This window comes from Tamandua tetradactyla, chromosome 9, assembly GCF_023851605.1.
Source record: "Tamandua tetradactyla isolate mTamTet1 chromosome 9, mTamTet1.pri, whole genome shotgun sequence".
Taxonomy (NCBI): Eukaryota; Metazoa; Chordata; class Mammalia; order Pilosa; family Myrmecophagidae; genus Tamandua; species Tamandua tetradactyla.
Window position 1 is genome coordinate 20,239,052 of NC_135335.1, and position 17,473 is coordinate 20,256,524.

General features: G+C 50.0%; 1 protein-coding gene across 4 annotated transcripts in view; it reads right to left on the reverse strand.

Moving 5' to 3' along the window:
- The window catches only part of P2RX3 (purinergic receptor P2X 3), a 42,547-nt gene that overhangs the window by 11,248 nt on the left and 13,826 nt on the right, over positions 1 to 17,473 (reverse strand). For 2 of the 4 annotated variants that reach the window (XM_077116237.1, XM_077116238.1), the window contains exons 2-9: positions 16,870 to 17,077; positions 10,416 to 10,551; positions 9,887 to 9,958; positions 9,616 to 9,679; positions 8,877 to 8,970; positions 8,439 to 8,516; positions 7,578 to 7,719; positions 6,934 to 7,070 (exon numbers count right to left, since the gene is read on the reverse strand). In XM_077116237.1, coding sequence (XP_076972352.1) covers positions 6,934 to 7,070; positions 7,578 to 7,719; positions 8,439 to 8,516; positions 8,877 to 8,970; positions 9,616 to 9,679; positions 9,887 to 9,958; positions 10,416 to 10,551; positions 16,870 to 16,988 — 842 coding nt within the window. In that variant the 5' untranslated portion in view covers positions 16,989 to 17,077. Of the gene's footprint in view, positions 1 to 6,933; positions 7,071 to 7,577; positions 7,720 to 8,438; positions 8,517 to 8,876; positions 8,971 to 9,615; positions 9,680 to 9,886; positions 9,959 to 10,415; positions 10,552 to 13,823; positions 14,152 to 16,869; positions 17,078 to 17,473 lie in introns of those variants that run through there. The other 2 variants (XM_077116239.1, XM_077116240.1) reach the window with 2 other exon arrangements.

Sequence of the window (17,473 nt, forward strand, 5' to 3'; positions counted from 1 at the left end):
CATCCTCCCAGAGAGCGGTGGAAATTCCTTCCTAAAGCAGGGACACGTAACTGTTATAGCAGCAGGAAAAACAGCAACAAACTTGTGGGATCTGGGTTTGACTTGTAAGGGAAAACTTGGGCCTGGAATTTGGGTTTCTAAGTGAAGGAGGGAGTGTTTTCAGCAAAGCTTTTGCCTGGTGGGAAGTAGTTTTGCCAGCTGAAATACACGTTTACAGTTGATTTTACACCGATAGGGAAATATCTCCTGGCAGACTCATTGCATCGAGGGTGGGGCAATATCCCAAAGTGTTTATTTACTGCTATTCTAGAAAACTAATCATCCTCAAAGGCAGACATTAAAAGCCTATTTGCGGTGTTTTTTCTTTAATGTGTTACCGTTAATTTATCTGTAGTTAACGTGGTGGGGAAAGTTCAATGTATATGGAACCAGAAGATGTATTGGAAAGTCAGGTTATCAGATGAATGATCATGGGAGGTATCTTTTTTGACCTCAGTTTCCTCATCTGTAAAATGGGGATAACCCGTCCTCTCCTACCAGGAGAACTGTAATTAAAAGCACAGGCTCTGTGGGGGGGTGCAAGGGTAGTTCAGTGGTAGAATTCTTGCCTGCCTTGTGGGAAACCCGGGTTTGATTCCCAGTCCATGCACGTCCCAAAAAAACAAACAAGCAAAACAAACAAACAAAATTCAACAAATGGTGCTGCAATAATGGAATACTTATATGGAAAAAATAATGAAATGTGACCCCGCCATACAGCATACAAAAATAAAAATTAAAACAAAAAAGAATAAAAGCACAGTCCCTGCAGTCAGGATACCAGGGTTTGAATTCTGGTTCTACTAGAGTGATCTGTGTAGCCTCGGGCAGGTGAATGGACCCCTGAGCCTCAGGTTTCCCAGCTATAAAAGACTCCCTCTTCAGAAGGTGGTTAAGGTAACCCACACAGAGCATTTGCTAAATCTCTGGCTCACTGGTTATGCTCCATGAGTGTCAGCCAGCATTTTCACCCAACAATATTGGTTGCTGCGAATATAGAACAGGCATGAAAATTATAAAGGGCTATATAAATTCAGGGTTGCTTTTATCTCACCTCCCATTCTAACCCAAAGAAGATGAATACAAGAATGAATCATGGAAAATTCAAGCTCAATAAGCCCCAGTTGAAGAGGGTCTTCAAGTGTTTTTGTAGAACGGAGGAAAATGACTGCTTTTAAAACCTGGCTTCTGGAAGGAGCAAAATCCAGATTGTAGGAGGAATGATCAAAGCCAAGGGCACACTTCGAGGCTGTCTCTGTCAATTGGCCTAAGATCTTGCTGATCTGTACGTTTCGGCATGAAAGTGGAACAGGCGCCAAATCTCAGAGCTTCATGAAAGCTGCTGTGGGTACATTTTCAACACCAAACCATCACTAGAAACACCTACTGCTGAGGAGTCTCTAGCAGCTGAACAAGTGTTTTTTGTCCCAGACACCAAGAGAGGAAATCCAAAACTGCATTGCCTTTTCGAAGCAAAGCTGGCTTCACTCTCGGAGGGGAAAAGAGAATCAGACATTGCTAAATGCGAGATTTCACTTCTCTCCTTTCACTCTGGCAACCATCATCACTGCTACTCTTTATTTAGTTTGCCAGCAGTGTGATGCGGGAAGGTGTGCTAGAAGCAATGGAGAGAGATGAGGTTCCCGGCTTGCAGCTCCCACTTGCCTCTTAGTAGGCTGGGTGATCTTGGGCGAGTCATAAAACCTTCCTGTGACTACTTGAGAGGAGGGAGGACAAGCTGTGAAGCCCAAATCAGAAGCAGGAGGGAAAAGGCTTTGCGAACTGAACTCTAGGGGCTCTCAATCTGAGATTCAGGGATGGGCTTCCAGGATGTTCAAAGCCCCAGAATGCATAAATATTAACTATATGTTAATTTAAAGGGCTGGAAGGAAACTCACCCAACTGTCCAGGGGGTTACCCTCTTGCCGGAGAACAGGACTGGGGAAGCAATGGGGGTTTTCTGTGTCATGACTCTGCATAGTACAGTATTGCTCTTAGAAGGTATTTATATTTTATGTGTAGAGATAAAGTGGTTTTTAAGAAAGAAAGTTGCTTGCAAAACTGTCAGGTCTATAAACACATGTATTTTTCTTGGGCAATGATGCTATTGTCAGGGGCATGAAAGGGTTAGGCCTTCAAAAATCCCAGAAGGGGTTCTTATTTTCCATTATAAAGGAATATCTGAAAAAGTCTGTAAATGACAGAAGAAAGTACAAATCACTTTATTAATGGTTTCCTTGGGAGAGCAACACATTTTAAAATAATTATTAATTCTTTTCATGGTATTGTGATTATTGCTTTTTTTTTTTACCATGGACATTTATTATTTTAATAATAATAATAAAGTTTGTATTTCATTTCCCAAATGAGTGTTAGACTCTGGTCTGGACTCCATACTTTGAGACAGTCCCTTTATTACATGCTCCTCGAATTATGCAATGTGAACGTGCCATTTCTTTCCTGCTGAGACACCGACTGATACAGTATTTTAAAAGCCATTTGCATCATCTCTGCCTATATACTCACACACCCACTCACAAACTCACATGCACTCAGACTCACACACACACCCACTTACACAATGCCACTCCCACTCATGGACACACTCACAGGCACCCATATTCATACAAAGTCACACTCACTCATATACTCACATGCCCTCATATGCACATTTACATGCTCACACATTCACAGACATCCACTCACATGCATGCTTACATACATACACTCATAAAGACACGCACACACACACAGACACACAACTCAAACTCACTGAAATACTCACACATTCATTTACACATTTCCAAACTCAGGCACACATTCACTCACACACTCAAACAGCATTGCCTGCTCCCCAAAAACGGGGCTCTGGTTAAAATTTCAGAGAACCAAGGATTCCCATTGGAGAACACCCTTCCTTGTCTAAGACAGAGTGCTGCTTCCTGCTGCCAGGAAACTCTCACCAGTTCTTATTTTTAGAAATGCTGCACCTTGTCTGCCACCAATCCAGATGAGCCCATCAACTGTGCTCTCAATGTATAAAAACACTAAGTTAAAGCAGCCCCTGGAGTATTTAGCCAAGCAGAATAAACCTAGGAGTAAACAATAAAATCTTTCCACCAAATTTCACGTGAGGAGAGAGCAGAATCATTCAGAAGATCATGCAAATAAAGATGAATGTCAATGGATAGCAGTTGGTACATTGAGTAGGAGTTGACTCGATACGAATTACCTTTCCAATACCTGGGCAATCTGATGATGGCTGGAGATACCCCACGAGGCAGCCCCTTGTCTGGAGCTGTGTGGCAGAGAGAGTGATGTGGTAGTTGGCATCAAAAGACCTCCGAGGCTACTCTCTAAGATGCACCTATGACCTTGGGCAAGTCACTGTCCCCTTCTGAGGTTCTGCTTCCTCATCTCTAAAACACGGGCCTTAGTCTAAGTGCCTCTTAGGGGTTTTGAACAGCTATATGTTCTCGAATTCTGATTCTTTTCGTGCAAGGAGCTATGGAAAGTGTGGGGACGTTTGGAAAGGAGCTGCAGAATTAGTGATGCAAATGCAAGTCTCTAGCTGCCTCTGGATGTCTGAATTGGCAGATTAAAACCAGGCTGAATGTTGGTTGAATAATTCCATTCCCTCCAGAGCAAAACTGCAACAGTTGGAAGTTGAAAAATCTGGCCTCCGCTGCAGAGCGAGAGACACGTGAATTTGTTCGGGAGACCAAAGGCCAGGCTAGGAATTCTGCCTCCAGCATCTGCTAGTCCCTTGGTCTCTCTTCATTTTTAAGCAGGGAGGAGAGGACCAACCACCTCGAGATGTCTTTGGGAAGATCTATACATGAGAACATGCTTAGCCTTCTTGTATGGGATGGAGATCAGTTAAGAAACTATGTGTGAATCCAGGCTCCCCTGCTTACTCGCTGTGTGACCGTGGGAATTACTTAGCTCTGTGACCCTCCACTTTCTCCAGTGTGACAGAGGGGACCAGGAGCATCTACCTTGTAGGGTTGGAGAGGAACAAATAGGAGGCGGCACACAAAACCCTTTGCACACAGACATGCTTGGCAGAGGGCAGGGAGAACTGTTTTCTCATAAGTAGCTTTGTGAAATTCTCAAGGGCAGCACAAATTGTCCTGAATGATAGGAACCTCCCTGTGTCCTCGGCTGAACTTGGCTCGTGACCCTTAGCTCTTATCTGAGGATTCGAAAGGTAGCTTTGCAGCCTTCTCAACATGGGCTCTTAGCTTAATCTTGGGTGTTGGGGTGCCAGTGGCTTGAAGGCAGCATGAGGGCAGTGGGTGGGGTTCCAGGTAGAGGGCTTGGAGGGTGTGGACAGAGTATGAGAGGTTCCTCCATATCAGTATGATTCCTTGGGCCTTCTGGAATTTCTTAAGATACAAGGGTCAAACTGAGCAGCTTTGTTCCCTTCCTACTTCTGACTTGGAAGTCTTTGGTGAGGGAGTCAGCCTAGGGTATTAAGAGAGACCCACAACTCTCAGATGGTCTCCTTTAGGACCCCTAGAATTATACTGCAGGGTCTTTAGACACTTATAAAGACACGCACACACTCACACACAGACACACAACTCACACTCACTGAAATACTCACACATTCATTTACACACTTCCAAACTCACTCAGGCAGCACATTCACTCACACACTCAAACAGCATTGCCTGCTCCCAAAAAAACGGGGCTCTGGTTAAAATTTCAGAGGACCAAGGATTCCCATTGGAGAACACCCCCTCATCTAAGGCAGGGTGTTGCTTCCTGCTGCCAGGAAACTCTCACCACTTCCTGACTCCCCGAATACAATCCATACTTATTTAGGGCTAGGTCTATCTCACATCCTGCTGTGCCCACAATAGGGTGTGGCAGACATAGCACAATAAATTGAAGATTAAAAAAACACCCCTCCAAACCAATTATTAAACGAAAGATGTTCTAAAACTTGGGGTCTTCATAGTAATTCCAGTCTCTCTAATAAGCTTGCCTGCCAAATGAGTTATTTGGGGGTCCAAAGAATTCCCACTGGCCAGAGGGAAGTTATGAAGATGAAAACTTGCCTTCTGGATCATGAGAATTTTATTAATATGTTACTATTTTAAGCACCATACAAATATCCTTTGTATTGATTTCAGTGGGATGCACTGACTGAATAAACATGCCAATTTCTGCCAGTGAGCCAAACAGTATTTTTAACCTGCTTTAAAATATGTGTTGTTTCCTATGTTTTTTTTTAAGTTTGGAGTTGATTACGACAGCGCTTTCAATTTTTAAAAATTCTTCTTTCCAGAGACGATACATATATATATTTTAAACTAATTAAATATAAAGCTTAAAGGGAATGAGTAATTATTTTTTAAAGTTGCAATTAAAAGTGAAAAAAGGCAAGTTTTTTTTTTCTTTCTTTCTTTCTTATATACACCATTCTATTGGAAAATATCAGAACAATGAATGGAGACATAAACACCAAAGAAATGTGCGTAACAATTCTTTGGACAGCTAACTGAAATGTATTCTTATATGCATTTTTTTTTTCTGATCAGCTGCTATTTCATCTGTTTATCCTGTTTAGTGTACACAACATTGTCTGGTTAATCAGGGCCTTCCAGAAACTTCTGGATGTTCCAAAATTAGGGGAAAAACAGAACAGAGAGCTGAGGTGTCTCACACATGGGCTCACGGGCTCCTCCAGCCAATGATACTATAGCCATTTCAAAGATGGGGGAATTAGGATGGGAGAAAGTCAAGGACTTGCTCAAGGGCTTTCAGCCATTCCCAAATAATTTATCCCATGCTTCCTTTCTTTCTTTTTTTTTTCAAAATGGAGCAAACAAAGGATCCCTTAAGTACCAAGGCCCCTGGGAATATAAACTAGATGACATTTAATGACTGGTTTGAATTCTTGTTTGGAAAGTCATTGAAGAAGAACTATGATTATCATTACTGTTTGTGACCCAGATCAATACGGTTTTGACTCGTATTGGGGCCTTTTTAGAAATAGAAGTCTCCTGCTTATGGACAGAAACACAAAACACCATATTGTAAAATGGTAGCAGTTATTCTCCATACTCTGTGGCTCGAGAAACCTTAGAAAATTCAGACACAGGAGAGGGAATGGGGCGATTTGGGGGTGTAATAGTTAGATTCAGTTGTCAACTTGGCCAGGGGAAGGCACCTAGCTTTGTCGCTGTGGACATGAGCCAATGGTACCTGAACCTCATCTGTTGCTCATTACATTTGCAGTCGGCTAGGAGGTGTGCCTACTGTAATGAATGACGTTTGACTTAAGTGGCTGGTGCTTAAATGAGAGAGTTCAACGTAGCACAGCCCAAGCAGCTCAGCATACCTCATCTCAGCCCTCACAGCTCAGCCCAGGCCTTTGGAGATGCAGAAAGGAATCACCCCAGGGAAAGTTGTTGGAACCCAGGGGCCTGGAGAGAAGGCCAGCAGAGACCATCTTGTGCCTTCCCACGTAAGAAAGAACCTCAGTGGAAAGTTAGCTGCCTTTCCTCTGAAGAACTAACAAAATAAATCCGCTTTTATTAAAAGCCAATCCGTCTCTGGTGTGTTGCATTCCGGCAGCTAGCAAACTAGTTTCAGGATGAGAGGTAGGAATTGGAGGCCAAAATCACAGAACCCTAGCATTTCAGGGGACCTTGGTTATCTGGTCCAACTGCTAAGCTGGAGCACAAATTATTGGCGTGATCCCTTCCAGTGACAGGGAACTCATTATCTCACAAGCGGTTCATCCCTCATCGAGGGGCTGATTGGTTGGAAAGTTCTTCCTCATTTTGAGCCGAGAACCAATGGGAGAAGAATGTGAGACCTTTTCTTCCCAATATGCATTGCAGTCCTTGGCTCCTTACCCTGACACACGGTGGGGTTTACCTGAAGTTGTAGCCTGGGGAGATGCTGCTCTTCTCAGAAACACCATCCAGCCGGGTGAAGGAGTATTTGGGGATGCACTGGTCCCAGGCCTTGTCCAAGTCGCACACCCAGCCAATTTTAATGCTCAGAACTCCGCCCTGAAGAAAGGAGTCAGATATGAGCTCTTCTATAGCCCTCTGCCCCAGTGCACAGCCGGGGTGGAGGTGGGGAAGCGTGACACATGGCTTCTCTCCATTCTAGGGTCCATTCTCTCCATTCTGGGGTCGGGAGAAAGGAAAGCAACTTGACTCCTTCCAGGTGACGTGAGACCCCTTAAGCCTCTACATCCAACTTTTGGAAACACTGCTCCTCTATCTGCAATGCAGGAGGGAGAAAGAGGCCACGGAGCCACTTTCCCATCACGTGGGCCTTTTCAGAGACCCGAGGCCCCTCCCTGCAGATGATGAGAGAACGGGAGTGGGACACGGAGGCTTGGGGGTGGGGGTGGGGGAGAAGCAGGACTGCTCAGGGCAGGGGTGGAGACTCGGGGTTGTTTCCTCTCTGCGGCTCCCTTTCCCCGAGTTTCCCACCTGCCTCCCCAAGGGCCTCAAAGACCCCGGACAGGGCTGAGCTTCCGGGCTCATGAAGAGTAGCCGAGTTCTTACCGTTCTGGCCAGTCTGGCAAAGTCCTGCCCAGCAAACTTGACCACATCCCCCACCCTCAAGATGGGGCAGAAGGGGTCCTTGTCAGGGTGGAAGCGGCATGTCTTCATGTCGTCAGCTGTCAGGTTGGGAAGGAGGTTCCCCCTGGGGAGGATGAGAGGCAGGAGGCAAAGCCGGTCATGTTAACTTGGGTCAATGACAGCCCGGCACTGATTCGTCCCCAGCCTTCCGAAGTCTCGGAGTCCCTCCACGCCAGGTAGGAGAACCTGAGACCCATCTCCCAGACACTCGCCCTCTCTCTCACTTCTTTCCCTGCGTATTTCCTGTTACCCCTATCACCCTCCATCTCGTGTGTGCGTCCCGTCTAATCTCTACAGCTCCCACAGGACTGGAGTTGCGATTGATTACTGTTCACGTAAACGTAGTCCCTGGCATTTTGCTTTGCGCACGGTCCAGGCACACGCAGCAGTTGTTGAGGGAATGGGGCTGAACTGACCAGGAGAAAGGGGATACCTACATGGAGCCTAGATGAGGGGAAAAAGAAATGGGATGAGTCCCTTGGGCCTCCAACCTCTGGAGCTATCTCTAGTCCCAGGGCCAGCTTGAAATCGTCTCTCCCCTGATCCCACCGAAACTCCCATTTGGGTTTTGAGCTTCCAAGGCAAGGAGGCTGACAGAGAAGAAGGCCCCAAGATACGCCTGATACCTGGGGGTCAGGGTCAGCTGGGACGCTGGGGACAGGAGAGGAATAGATGAAGAGAAAGTGGGGAGAGCCACGGAAGATCGTCCACTGTTCTGAGAAAAGAGGGGATAGGGTGGGGGGTGGGGTGCATCTTGGCTCTAGTTGGGGAGCGAAGACTCACTTTTCGAAGTTGAAGAGGGGGAAGCGGATGCTGTTCTTGATGAAAATTGTGAAGTTCTCTGCTTCCATCATGATGGGCCTGTAGGTGAGAACGGGAGCCCTGAGCTTCACAGGAAGAAGAGGGGGACAGGGGAGTTTTCACCCCAGGAGTGCCTTCCCTGGTGGAAGTCTCCCAAAGGGCACACGGTCCCGGCCTCTGCGTCTCATAGATAGGAGCTGGCATTGGGAAGGGCCTGTCTGGGTCTGGGGGTGAGAAGGAGGGGAGGGTGGCAGGTGAGACAGGCTGGGGTCGGTGATATCCAGAGGTCACCACTGCACCCCAGGAATGCTCACTACTCAGGGGGAGCCTGCCAGACCCTCAGAGATGCAGAGCTCCCCAGCGCAGGCAAAGGGGAGCTGGGGAAGTGTCTTCTCCCCTCCCACCTATTCTTGTCCTTACATTTCTACCGTGTCCACTTCAGTGGGGCACCAGCCCTGGATTTCACAGGTCTGGAGCCCGGAGCTGGCGTTCACGCAGCGGCCAGTGAGGATCCCTGGAACGGTGGAGCCGTGCTGCTGGGTGATTGCCTGCCTCTTTGCCACTCTCTTCCCAGCTCCCATCCCTCCTCATCAGGGACTTACCTCCCCCGCCCTCCACCCCCCACATAGGGACCCTGGATGGTGGAGGGAAAGGATAGGCAGAACGGGGGAGCTAGCTTGTTGCACTTTGGCCCTGCAGAGCCCTCTCGCTCCTTTCCTCCTGACCCCCAAACTTGGCTAAGGGGAGGTAGCATGCGCCACGTCCCAGCCACCCAGTCTTCTCCTTGTTCTCCAATCGCAGAGCACTCTTCCTTACCCCTGAGCTTTTGCTGCAGCCCGTTCCTTCTGCCTGGAATGCCCTTTTAAAATCCTCTCCCTCCCCGGGGCTCCCGCAGTCCCGTTCACCTTGCTGACAGACCTTGCTGGCACACCTGTCTGTCCACCACTCTAGCCTGGGGGCAGGGGCCACGTCACGTCTGTAGCACTGCTGGACCTGGCACAGAGTTTGGGCTTCTAGAAATGTCTTCAACGTGATGCAGAATAGGCCAATTTCCATTCCCTCTCCTGCGATGATAGTTCTCCCAGAGGAGAGTGCTGCATTCCTGGGTCCTGCCTAATGTTCTGGGGGTGTGAGGGGGTGGGGAAGGGGCTGCACTCACCCCCGTCCGCGAAGTGCTCTGGCCGGCACTGCCTGTCTGACACACACCGGTACTTCTCCTCGCTCTGTGGGGAGACACGTCTGCAGGTGGTGGAGGGCCCTGTACTGGCCGCGGGCGAGCCCCTTGGCTCCCACTGCCTCCCCACAGCCGGTAGAGGTCTTAGCATCACAGCTCCAAGGCTGGACTTTGGGTCTCTGCTCACAGCCCCTCCCTGCCACCCTCACCCCCCACCCCCGATGTTTGCTTCCTTGACCTGCTTCCCATCCCTCACCTCCGGGCAGAATCCTTGCATCTGGTTTTCAGTGGCGATCATCTTGGTGATGATGACAAAGACAGAGGTGCCCTTGGGAGGAGACGGAAGGAGAGGGAAAAATGCAACATTGGGGCATATACTATTATTGTCCCCACTCTACAGATGAGGAAACCAAGGCTTGGGTTAAACGATCTGGCCAAGGTACACAGGGCTAGGAAAGGGTGGAGCAGAGATCCAAATCACACTTTTCCAATCGCCCACGTGGCACCTCTTGCTCCCTCTGTGGGTTGCCTGTGATCCTAGTGCAAATTGTGGACAGTCTGGGGAGGCACCCAGCTTTCCCGACAGCCAGGACCATGTTACGGAAGGCAGGCTCCGTTTCCCCACCTCTTCCCGAGGCAGGGGAAGGGGTTCTCCGGGTCACTGACGCTTCCTGTCCTGTTTGGAAAACCCATTTCCTCTCCTGACCCATCCCCCTCCTCTCCAACCCGCCCAGGTCTGCACATCCACACACTGCCCTGGGTCCGGGGCAGGCAGGGAGCCCTACCTGGGGTGGGGTCACATAATCTGACACATCCATCACTCTGTTGGCATAGCAACCGAAGCCCTTCACCTTGGTCACCACGGAGGACTCGATGGCAGTGTCCCGCACCTGGTATGCCTTCTCGTGCAAGAAAACCCACCTGGGTGGAAGAGCAGGGGTGGAGAGAGAGAAAGGAACATCCACGGGGGCAGAGCTGAGGGTTCCCCTTCCTGCCAGCATTAGGATAATATGGGTCAGCAGGCAGGGGACAGTCTGGGCCAGAAGCATTTGACCCAGGAGGGAGCCCTTGGCTGGACTAGAGCAAGCTTCTCCAACTCTTCTCCACTTATCTTTTTGTTTCACCATTAGGTCCCGATGAAATATTTGTGTTTTATTTGCAAAAAGAGAGAGATCGTTTGCAAATAACAAGAACCCATTTGGGACTAATAGAGTCAACCCCAGCTGATAACGGGGGTGGGGGGCCCTTCTTCTCTCTCGGCAGGTATCCAGGAGAGAGAAGGGGCCGGCTGCCTGGAGCTGCCCCGAGGCCCTGTGCACCTCAGGCTTCGTTCACGGCTCTATCCTAAGTGCCCAGCGTCCTGCAGGGCCTCAGGAAACAGGGGTTGAGTTAGGAAGGCACTTGGGAGCTGAGGCTTGGCAGTCTCCATCTGTTCGAGCATCAGATGAAAAGGACAGAGGAGGGAGGGAAGGAATCCTGTGGCTGGGCCCTCTCCAGGGCAGGTAAATGGAGTTGGTTTGGAATGGGGTGGAGAGGATTGGAAGAAGGGGTGTGTGTGTGTGTGTGTGTGTGTGTGTGTGTGTGTGTGTGTGTGTGTCTTGGGGTGGAGATGGGGGGTGGAGATGGGGGGGTGGAGCCCTCTGCCACCGCCCTTATTTCTTGGATTGTGCTGCCACCCAGCGGGCATTCACCTGTCCTGACTTCTCCCTGTAGCTTAGAGCCATTCTGGGGCCATGGGGATCACACAGTCTCTTCCTTTTATCCATGCCCCACCACCCTCCCCAGACTCTCCCTTCGCATCCAGAAAGGCTTGCAGACAGCTCTTTTCCTTGCATCTCTGTGATTCGGGATGACTGATCCTCTTCCTTGGGGCTGACGGTCCTGGGGACTTGACGTCCCTTAATACTGCTCTCTCACCAGCACTCACAGCTGGTGCCACAGGGACCCATTCCCGTCACATCTGTTCCTAATGGTGCAGTGGATGCTGTAAGTTGTTACTATCCCATTTTACAGATGGGAAAACACCATCAGATACGTTTGGGAGGTGCGTGGAGGCTCTCAATCAGTTGCTGGTTCCTAACCTGTGATGGGTTCAATTGTTGCTGCCTTCCAGCAGGCAACATCCTGGTGAAAGAGTGGTTAACGAGTAAAATGCTCTGTGGACACCAAGCCTTCCGGGAAGTCCCTAGAGCTGTTTGCTTTCCTTCTATTGGGTTCTTTTCTTGTGGAGGGGGTGGGGTTGAGTCTAGGTGGAAATCTCATCCACCGTGGTCCATCCTAGTGTGCCTTTTACAGAAGATGGCTGAGTTATCCAAATGAGCTGTATCAGCCCCCAGCCTGGGGTCTCTGGAGGGAGAAGAGTGAGGACCAGAGCCAGGCTCTCTCCTGCTAGCTGGGAAGGCACCACCGCCGCCTGCCTCCCGCTCATCAGAGTGGACGCTGCTGTAGAAATACCCCCTTCTGCAACCTCAGTGGACACAGGCACTGGACACACCTCTGAGTGCTGACCTAGTGAAATGGAGCCCCGTGGCACTGCCTCCTGCCCCCTAAGGCCTAGCAACATTTGCAGATGAGAAGCAGAATTGGGAATATTATCATCATGTGGCTGACAGGGCCCACGAAGTGCTTTGGGGGGACCTGCTCATCCATTCCTTACCACAACCTAATGAGATAGCTCTGTTTTTGTCCTCATGTTACAAATGAGGAAATGGAGGCACAGAGAGGTGTGTTAAGTTGCCCAAGGTCACACAGCTAGGACCTGGACTCCATACCAGGCAGTCTGCTCCAGAGCATTCCTGTGCTTGCAGCAGGCACACTATAAGATCTCCAGCCGTGGCCCCCTGGACCCCAGTCCCTGTCTTGCTGGCCTCTGGTGCATCATCAGGAAGAAGTTCTCAGGAGAAAGGGCCCTGAGGGACTCTGAGGAACAATTAACCAATCTCCTCCCTCCTCTTCGTCCTTCAAGGCTCCTTTCTTGCCCCCACGGGGAGAAGAAGCCACATTAGACTTCTCTCTCTAAGTTAAATAACAAGTGGAAGAATTTCAGTGGCCCCAAGGGGCCCGAGAACATCATCAAGGCACTGCGAAAAGAGGGGATGCTTCATTTCCAGAAAGGAGGGGCTGGGTCTGTCTCTGGAGGCCAGGGCTAAGGAGATGGGGCAGGACCCAGCCTTCAGTTCTTGGCATTCACTTCACTGCTCTGACTTATTATTATTTTTTTTTCTCGTGTTCCTGGTTTATTATTTATAGAGCGGAAAGCGGGTGGCAGATCCTTGGCAGGTGGGATGTGCAGGAAGGAGACCAGAGCAGGCATCCCGGCACCCTCCTGTCCATTCCTGGGGAGTCAAGGAGGAGACCAGGGAGTGGGTGTGACGGGTGTGTGCTTGCGTGAGGTGGGGAGCAGAGGGGTGTCTTAAAAGGGTGTGAGCTGGGCAGAGGGAAGGGGGAGGTGTGGTGGGGGGGATGTAGGAAATAACAACCGTCACCATCTATTTCGGAGTCACCCATCTCAGGCAAGGCACTCGACACATTTTACCTCCCCTTCCCATCACATCCCCAGGAGGAGGTACTCTTTGCTCCATTTCCCAGATGTGGGGACAGAGACACTTAGAGACTCAGAGAGACTCATCCAAGGATACACTCCTCGTGAGCCATCAGAGTCAGGCTTCAAAGCAGGTTTGCAATGCTCCCCCTTGGGCCTTGGGTTTCCCCATCTTGGACCTGTGGTGAGGGGACGGGGTGGGGCTGAGAAGAAAATCTCTCTCTCTCTTGACCTGTAAGAGGGGGATTTGAAAAGATCTTCCCATCGGATTTGTCACCTAGTGAACTGAAGAGGTGCCTTAGGATGCTACCCTGGGATGGGAGGATGGTGTGGGGACCCAAGAAGGTTGAATTACAGGACCCTCTCTTTAAATCAGGGCAGCTTCCCCCTTCTAAATGCTTTATGTACTGGGATCTACAAAAGCTATGAAATTAGACTGAATATGGGAACCAAAGGAGGTGACTGTGCAGATGGTGAGTTTGGGGGTTGGGGCTTGCAGAGGGGGCACAGGGCAAGGAGAGCAGAGGTGGGGTCAGGTCAGAAATCACCAGCATAGGTCTCAGTGGTGAACCGAGCCTCAAAGGGTTGGGAAACACCCTAAGCACCGGTTTGCAGGAAGGCAGCTTCCTCCAGGAAGACTCGGGAAACTAACCATAGGCCAAACACCAGCAGGGGCTTCCAGGCACTCGGACCCCAAGGCTTTCTTTCTGCTTCATCCATAAGTTCCTACAGGATCCATGGATCGGATCTGCTCTGAGGAAGTGAATTAACCCTACAGAGCAGCCCGGTGATTGCTACCTGGGCACAGAAACACCAGGTATATCCCAGCCTCTCGGAGCACCTGGGGTGGGTAAAGGAAACCAGTGATGAAGCAGTGTCAACCCCAGACAAGCAGTGAGGCTAGAGGAGTGAGTGGGAGTTGTCCTGAGTTTGCTAGATGGTGCATTTCTGTGAGTGCAGAAGAGAGGTGGTTAGCTCATGCCTTACCTAAGGCTATACCATCTTGCCTACCTGGCAATATGGAAGAGATTCAAGAAGTGTTTAAGCATTAACACCTCAGTATTAAAAATCCTTCCAAATTCTACTGAGGGGGTGCACGGGTGGTTCAGTGGTAGAATGCTTGCCTTCCATGCGGGAGACCTGGGGTTTAATTTCCAGAATACGCACCCACTTCCCTGCCAACATTCTCTTGAGTCCAAGCCACCATCATCTCTCTCCCCAATCATTGCACAGCCTCTTAACAGGCTTTTCTGCATCCACTCCTGCCCTCTCTAACCTCACCATCAATGGATCAGCCACAGTCATTTCTCCAGCCCAAAAGTCTTGTCTTTCTCTCTCTCACACACGTAAACATACGCGCATGCTAGAGGCTTCGGTAGCTTTCCATTACTTATTCTTAGGTAAAAATGAAAGCTCCTCGAGGGTGTCTGAGCTCTGGCCCCTGAATATGTCCCCAACCCTAACTCACAACCCCGGCCTTTGCCCCTCTACTCCAGCCATAATGACCTTCTCTTCTACCTCCTATTTGCCAAGCTTTTCCCTGCACAGAGAACCCCTACCTTCCCTTCTTACCCTCTGGGTTCTTCTTATAGATCTTGACATACATGGACTCTCTCCAGAAAATCTTCCTTTAGTTACCCAATCAGGTCAAATACCTCCATGTTAGGCTCTCCTGTCACTGTGAACCTCTTCTTTAAACCTGAGCCACAGTTGAGATTTTACATTTGTTTGCAGATATTATTTGCTTAGCATCAGTCTCTTGCATTATACTGTAAGCTCCTCGAGGACAAGGGCTTTATCTGCCTTGCCCACCATTTGAAGCTGGGGGTGTACAATGCCTGGCATGAAGACCCGCTCAATAAATATTTGCTAAACGGATGACAATGGATTCATGTAGTTACGACGGGGCATGTGCACGGAGATGGGGTTTGGGGCAGGGGGGTGGGCTGCAGAGTGAGCTGATGTAATTGGAAGGAGCTGCTCCTTGGGGAACTGTCAGACTGAGATAGATGGGGTTGGGTATCAAAATGCCAAAGAGCCTTTCCTGCTCGGGGGCAGGCTGGGCTCCAGCCCTGAGCATGGGATTGTGATAAGAGACACAAGGGCGGTGGGGGCAGAAGGGGCTGCTGGTCCAGGAGCCAGCTGTCTGTGTCCTCCATCCATCAATGTCCCTCCTGGGACCAACGGAGCCAGGCGAGGCTGGAATGTGCCGAGGCAGCTTTTGCATTCACTGAGACCAACATACCATCTGTGATTATAAACAATCACAGCATCGAATACACACGTGAACATGGAACATTCAAAAACCAACTCTGAGCCAAGCCCTGGAGGTGGAGACATGCAACATTTGCAAACATTTTATTTCAAAAAACTCAAAGTTGGGAGGGAACCTCAAGGCCTTTTACTTCTTTCTGAAAGCTCGACTCTCTTCTCTAACATACTCGAGGCGCTCCTGATGTACAGCCTCGCCTATAACACCCACATAATCAAAGCCCACTGGCTCTCACAAGCACATGGAGCAAAAAATCGCTTAAGACACACTTTTCTGCCCACATCCTCACACTTGCCCCGGCTCATGTGCACACAGAATGTCTTCTTTGACTGCCTGAACTAACTCATGTCACGACTCCATGTCTCTTACACACATGCACACACACACACACACACACACACACACACACACACACACCCATTGTCTCGAGGAAAAGCATGAGAGTAGAGACCTGCACAAAGAAAACCATCAACGGTTCTGCTTGTATTCCCTGGTGCCCACCAGTTTATGGAAACGATCACAAGAAGAAAAGAACCTGTGTTTTCTCTCCTGATCATTGTCTGCTCCATGGCTATTTGTGTGTGTGTGTGTGTGCACGCGTGTGGTGGTGGTGGGGTGCCTCCAAGAAGTGGGGGTCTAGAGGGACTTTAGTGGGAGTTTTGAGACCTTACTGGCTCTTAAGCAAATCCCAGGATGGGGTATGTAGCACAAATTTGGGTATAAGCAGGGAAATTTGTGCTTTCTGACAAAGGGGAGCGTCTCTGGATTCTTGAGTGGGGGAGGGGGTCCCCAGACTTTTTTTTCAGAAGAAAAACTCTTCAGTAACTCTTTCCTCAGTGTAATTTGCCCAAGAGCAAGGGCTTCTCCCCTTTCCAAGCTCTCTCCCATCTCCCCGGGGCCAGAAGGGGAATCCCTCATTCTAAAATAAATCCTCTCGGCTGACCCTCCTTCCCACCCCATCACCAACCTGATCAACCTGTCACTATGTCCTTTGTTTCTGTGGCTTCCCATCCCCCTTCCCAGGCTCCCTTGTCTTTTGAGACCCCAAAGAGTTGACTGAGAGCAGTAGAAGGTGGGGTCCGCCTATTTCCTGGGGTGGGTGTGGGGGGGATGAGGAACAGGAGATGGAGCACCTGAGACCTCTCCTGGTGGGGGCAGTGCCAGGGTAAGGACCCCATACCTCAGAGGGTATGTCTTGGAATTGCTCTCCAACTCTGGAGCATTTACTGGGGAAAAAACAAACAAACTCGGCTGGGGACCAGTCCCTGGGTGTGGACAGCCGGGGCTGGTCCTTTAGGACAGTTCCACTGAAGGCACTGCTCCACAAGAGGAGAGGCCAGCAGGCTGGATCATGGCATGGTGCGGGGTGAAGGGGGCGAGACCAGGCGACCCTCCCCTCCTAGGACCGAAAGGGCCACAGACTCACCCCACAAAGTAGGAGATGATCAGAAGCTGAACCGCCCGATTGATGATCCCAATGGTCCAGCTCTTCACAACCACCGACTTGGTGGTTTCATAGGTGAAGAAGTCTGAGATGCAGTTCATGGTGAGAATGCCCAGGGGCCACCCAGAGGGGGCCTAACAGCAGCCTCAAGAGGGAGAGGTCCTCAGCCCAGGGAGACAGAGATGGAGGCCTGGAGATGAGGGGTGGGGGGGATGGTGCAGCTTAGAGGGGTGCGGGGAGCAGGGACCCCGTTCCTTTAAGCTAGGCAACTCTAGCTCAGGGTCCAGGCTCTCTCTGCACTTGACGTTCTAGGCTGCCAAGAGCCCAGGGCCAGGGCGGGGGAGACCCCCTTTTTGTTTGTCTCCACCCCACTCCCCTGTGATGTCACGGCAGGGGTGGGGTCTCTAATCCTGGGCTCCTGATTGCCTGGGATGCAGCTGGTTAGGTCCCTCTGGGATTCGTGCTTTATCTGCACTCTGTCTACCATCTCTGTTCTGCTCTCTTACGCTGCATCTTTGTCCTAGCTCAGCAGCTGCTTCATGCTCTCCCAAGTCTCTTACTATGCCCTATCCTCCAGCCACCTAAC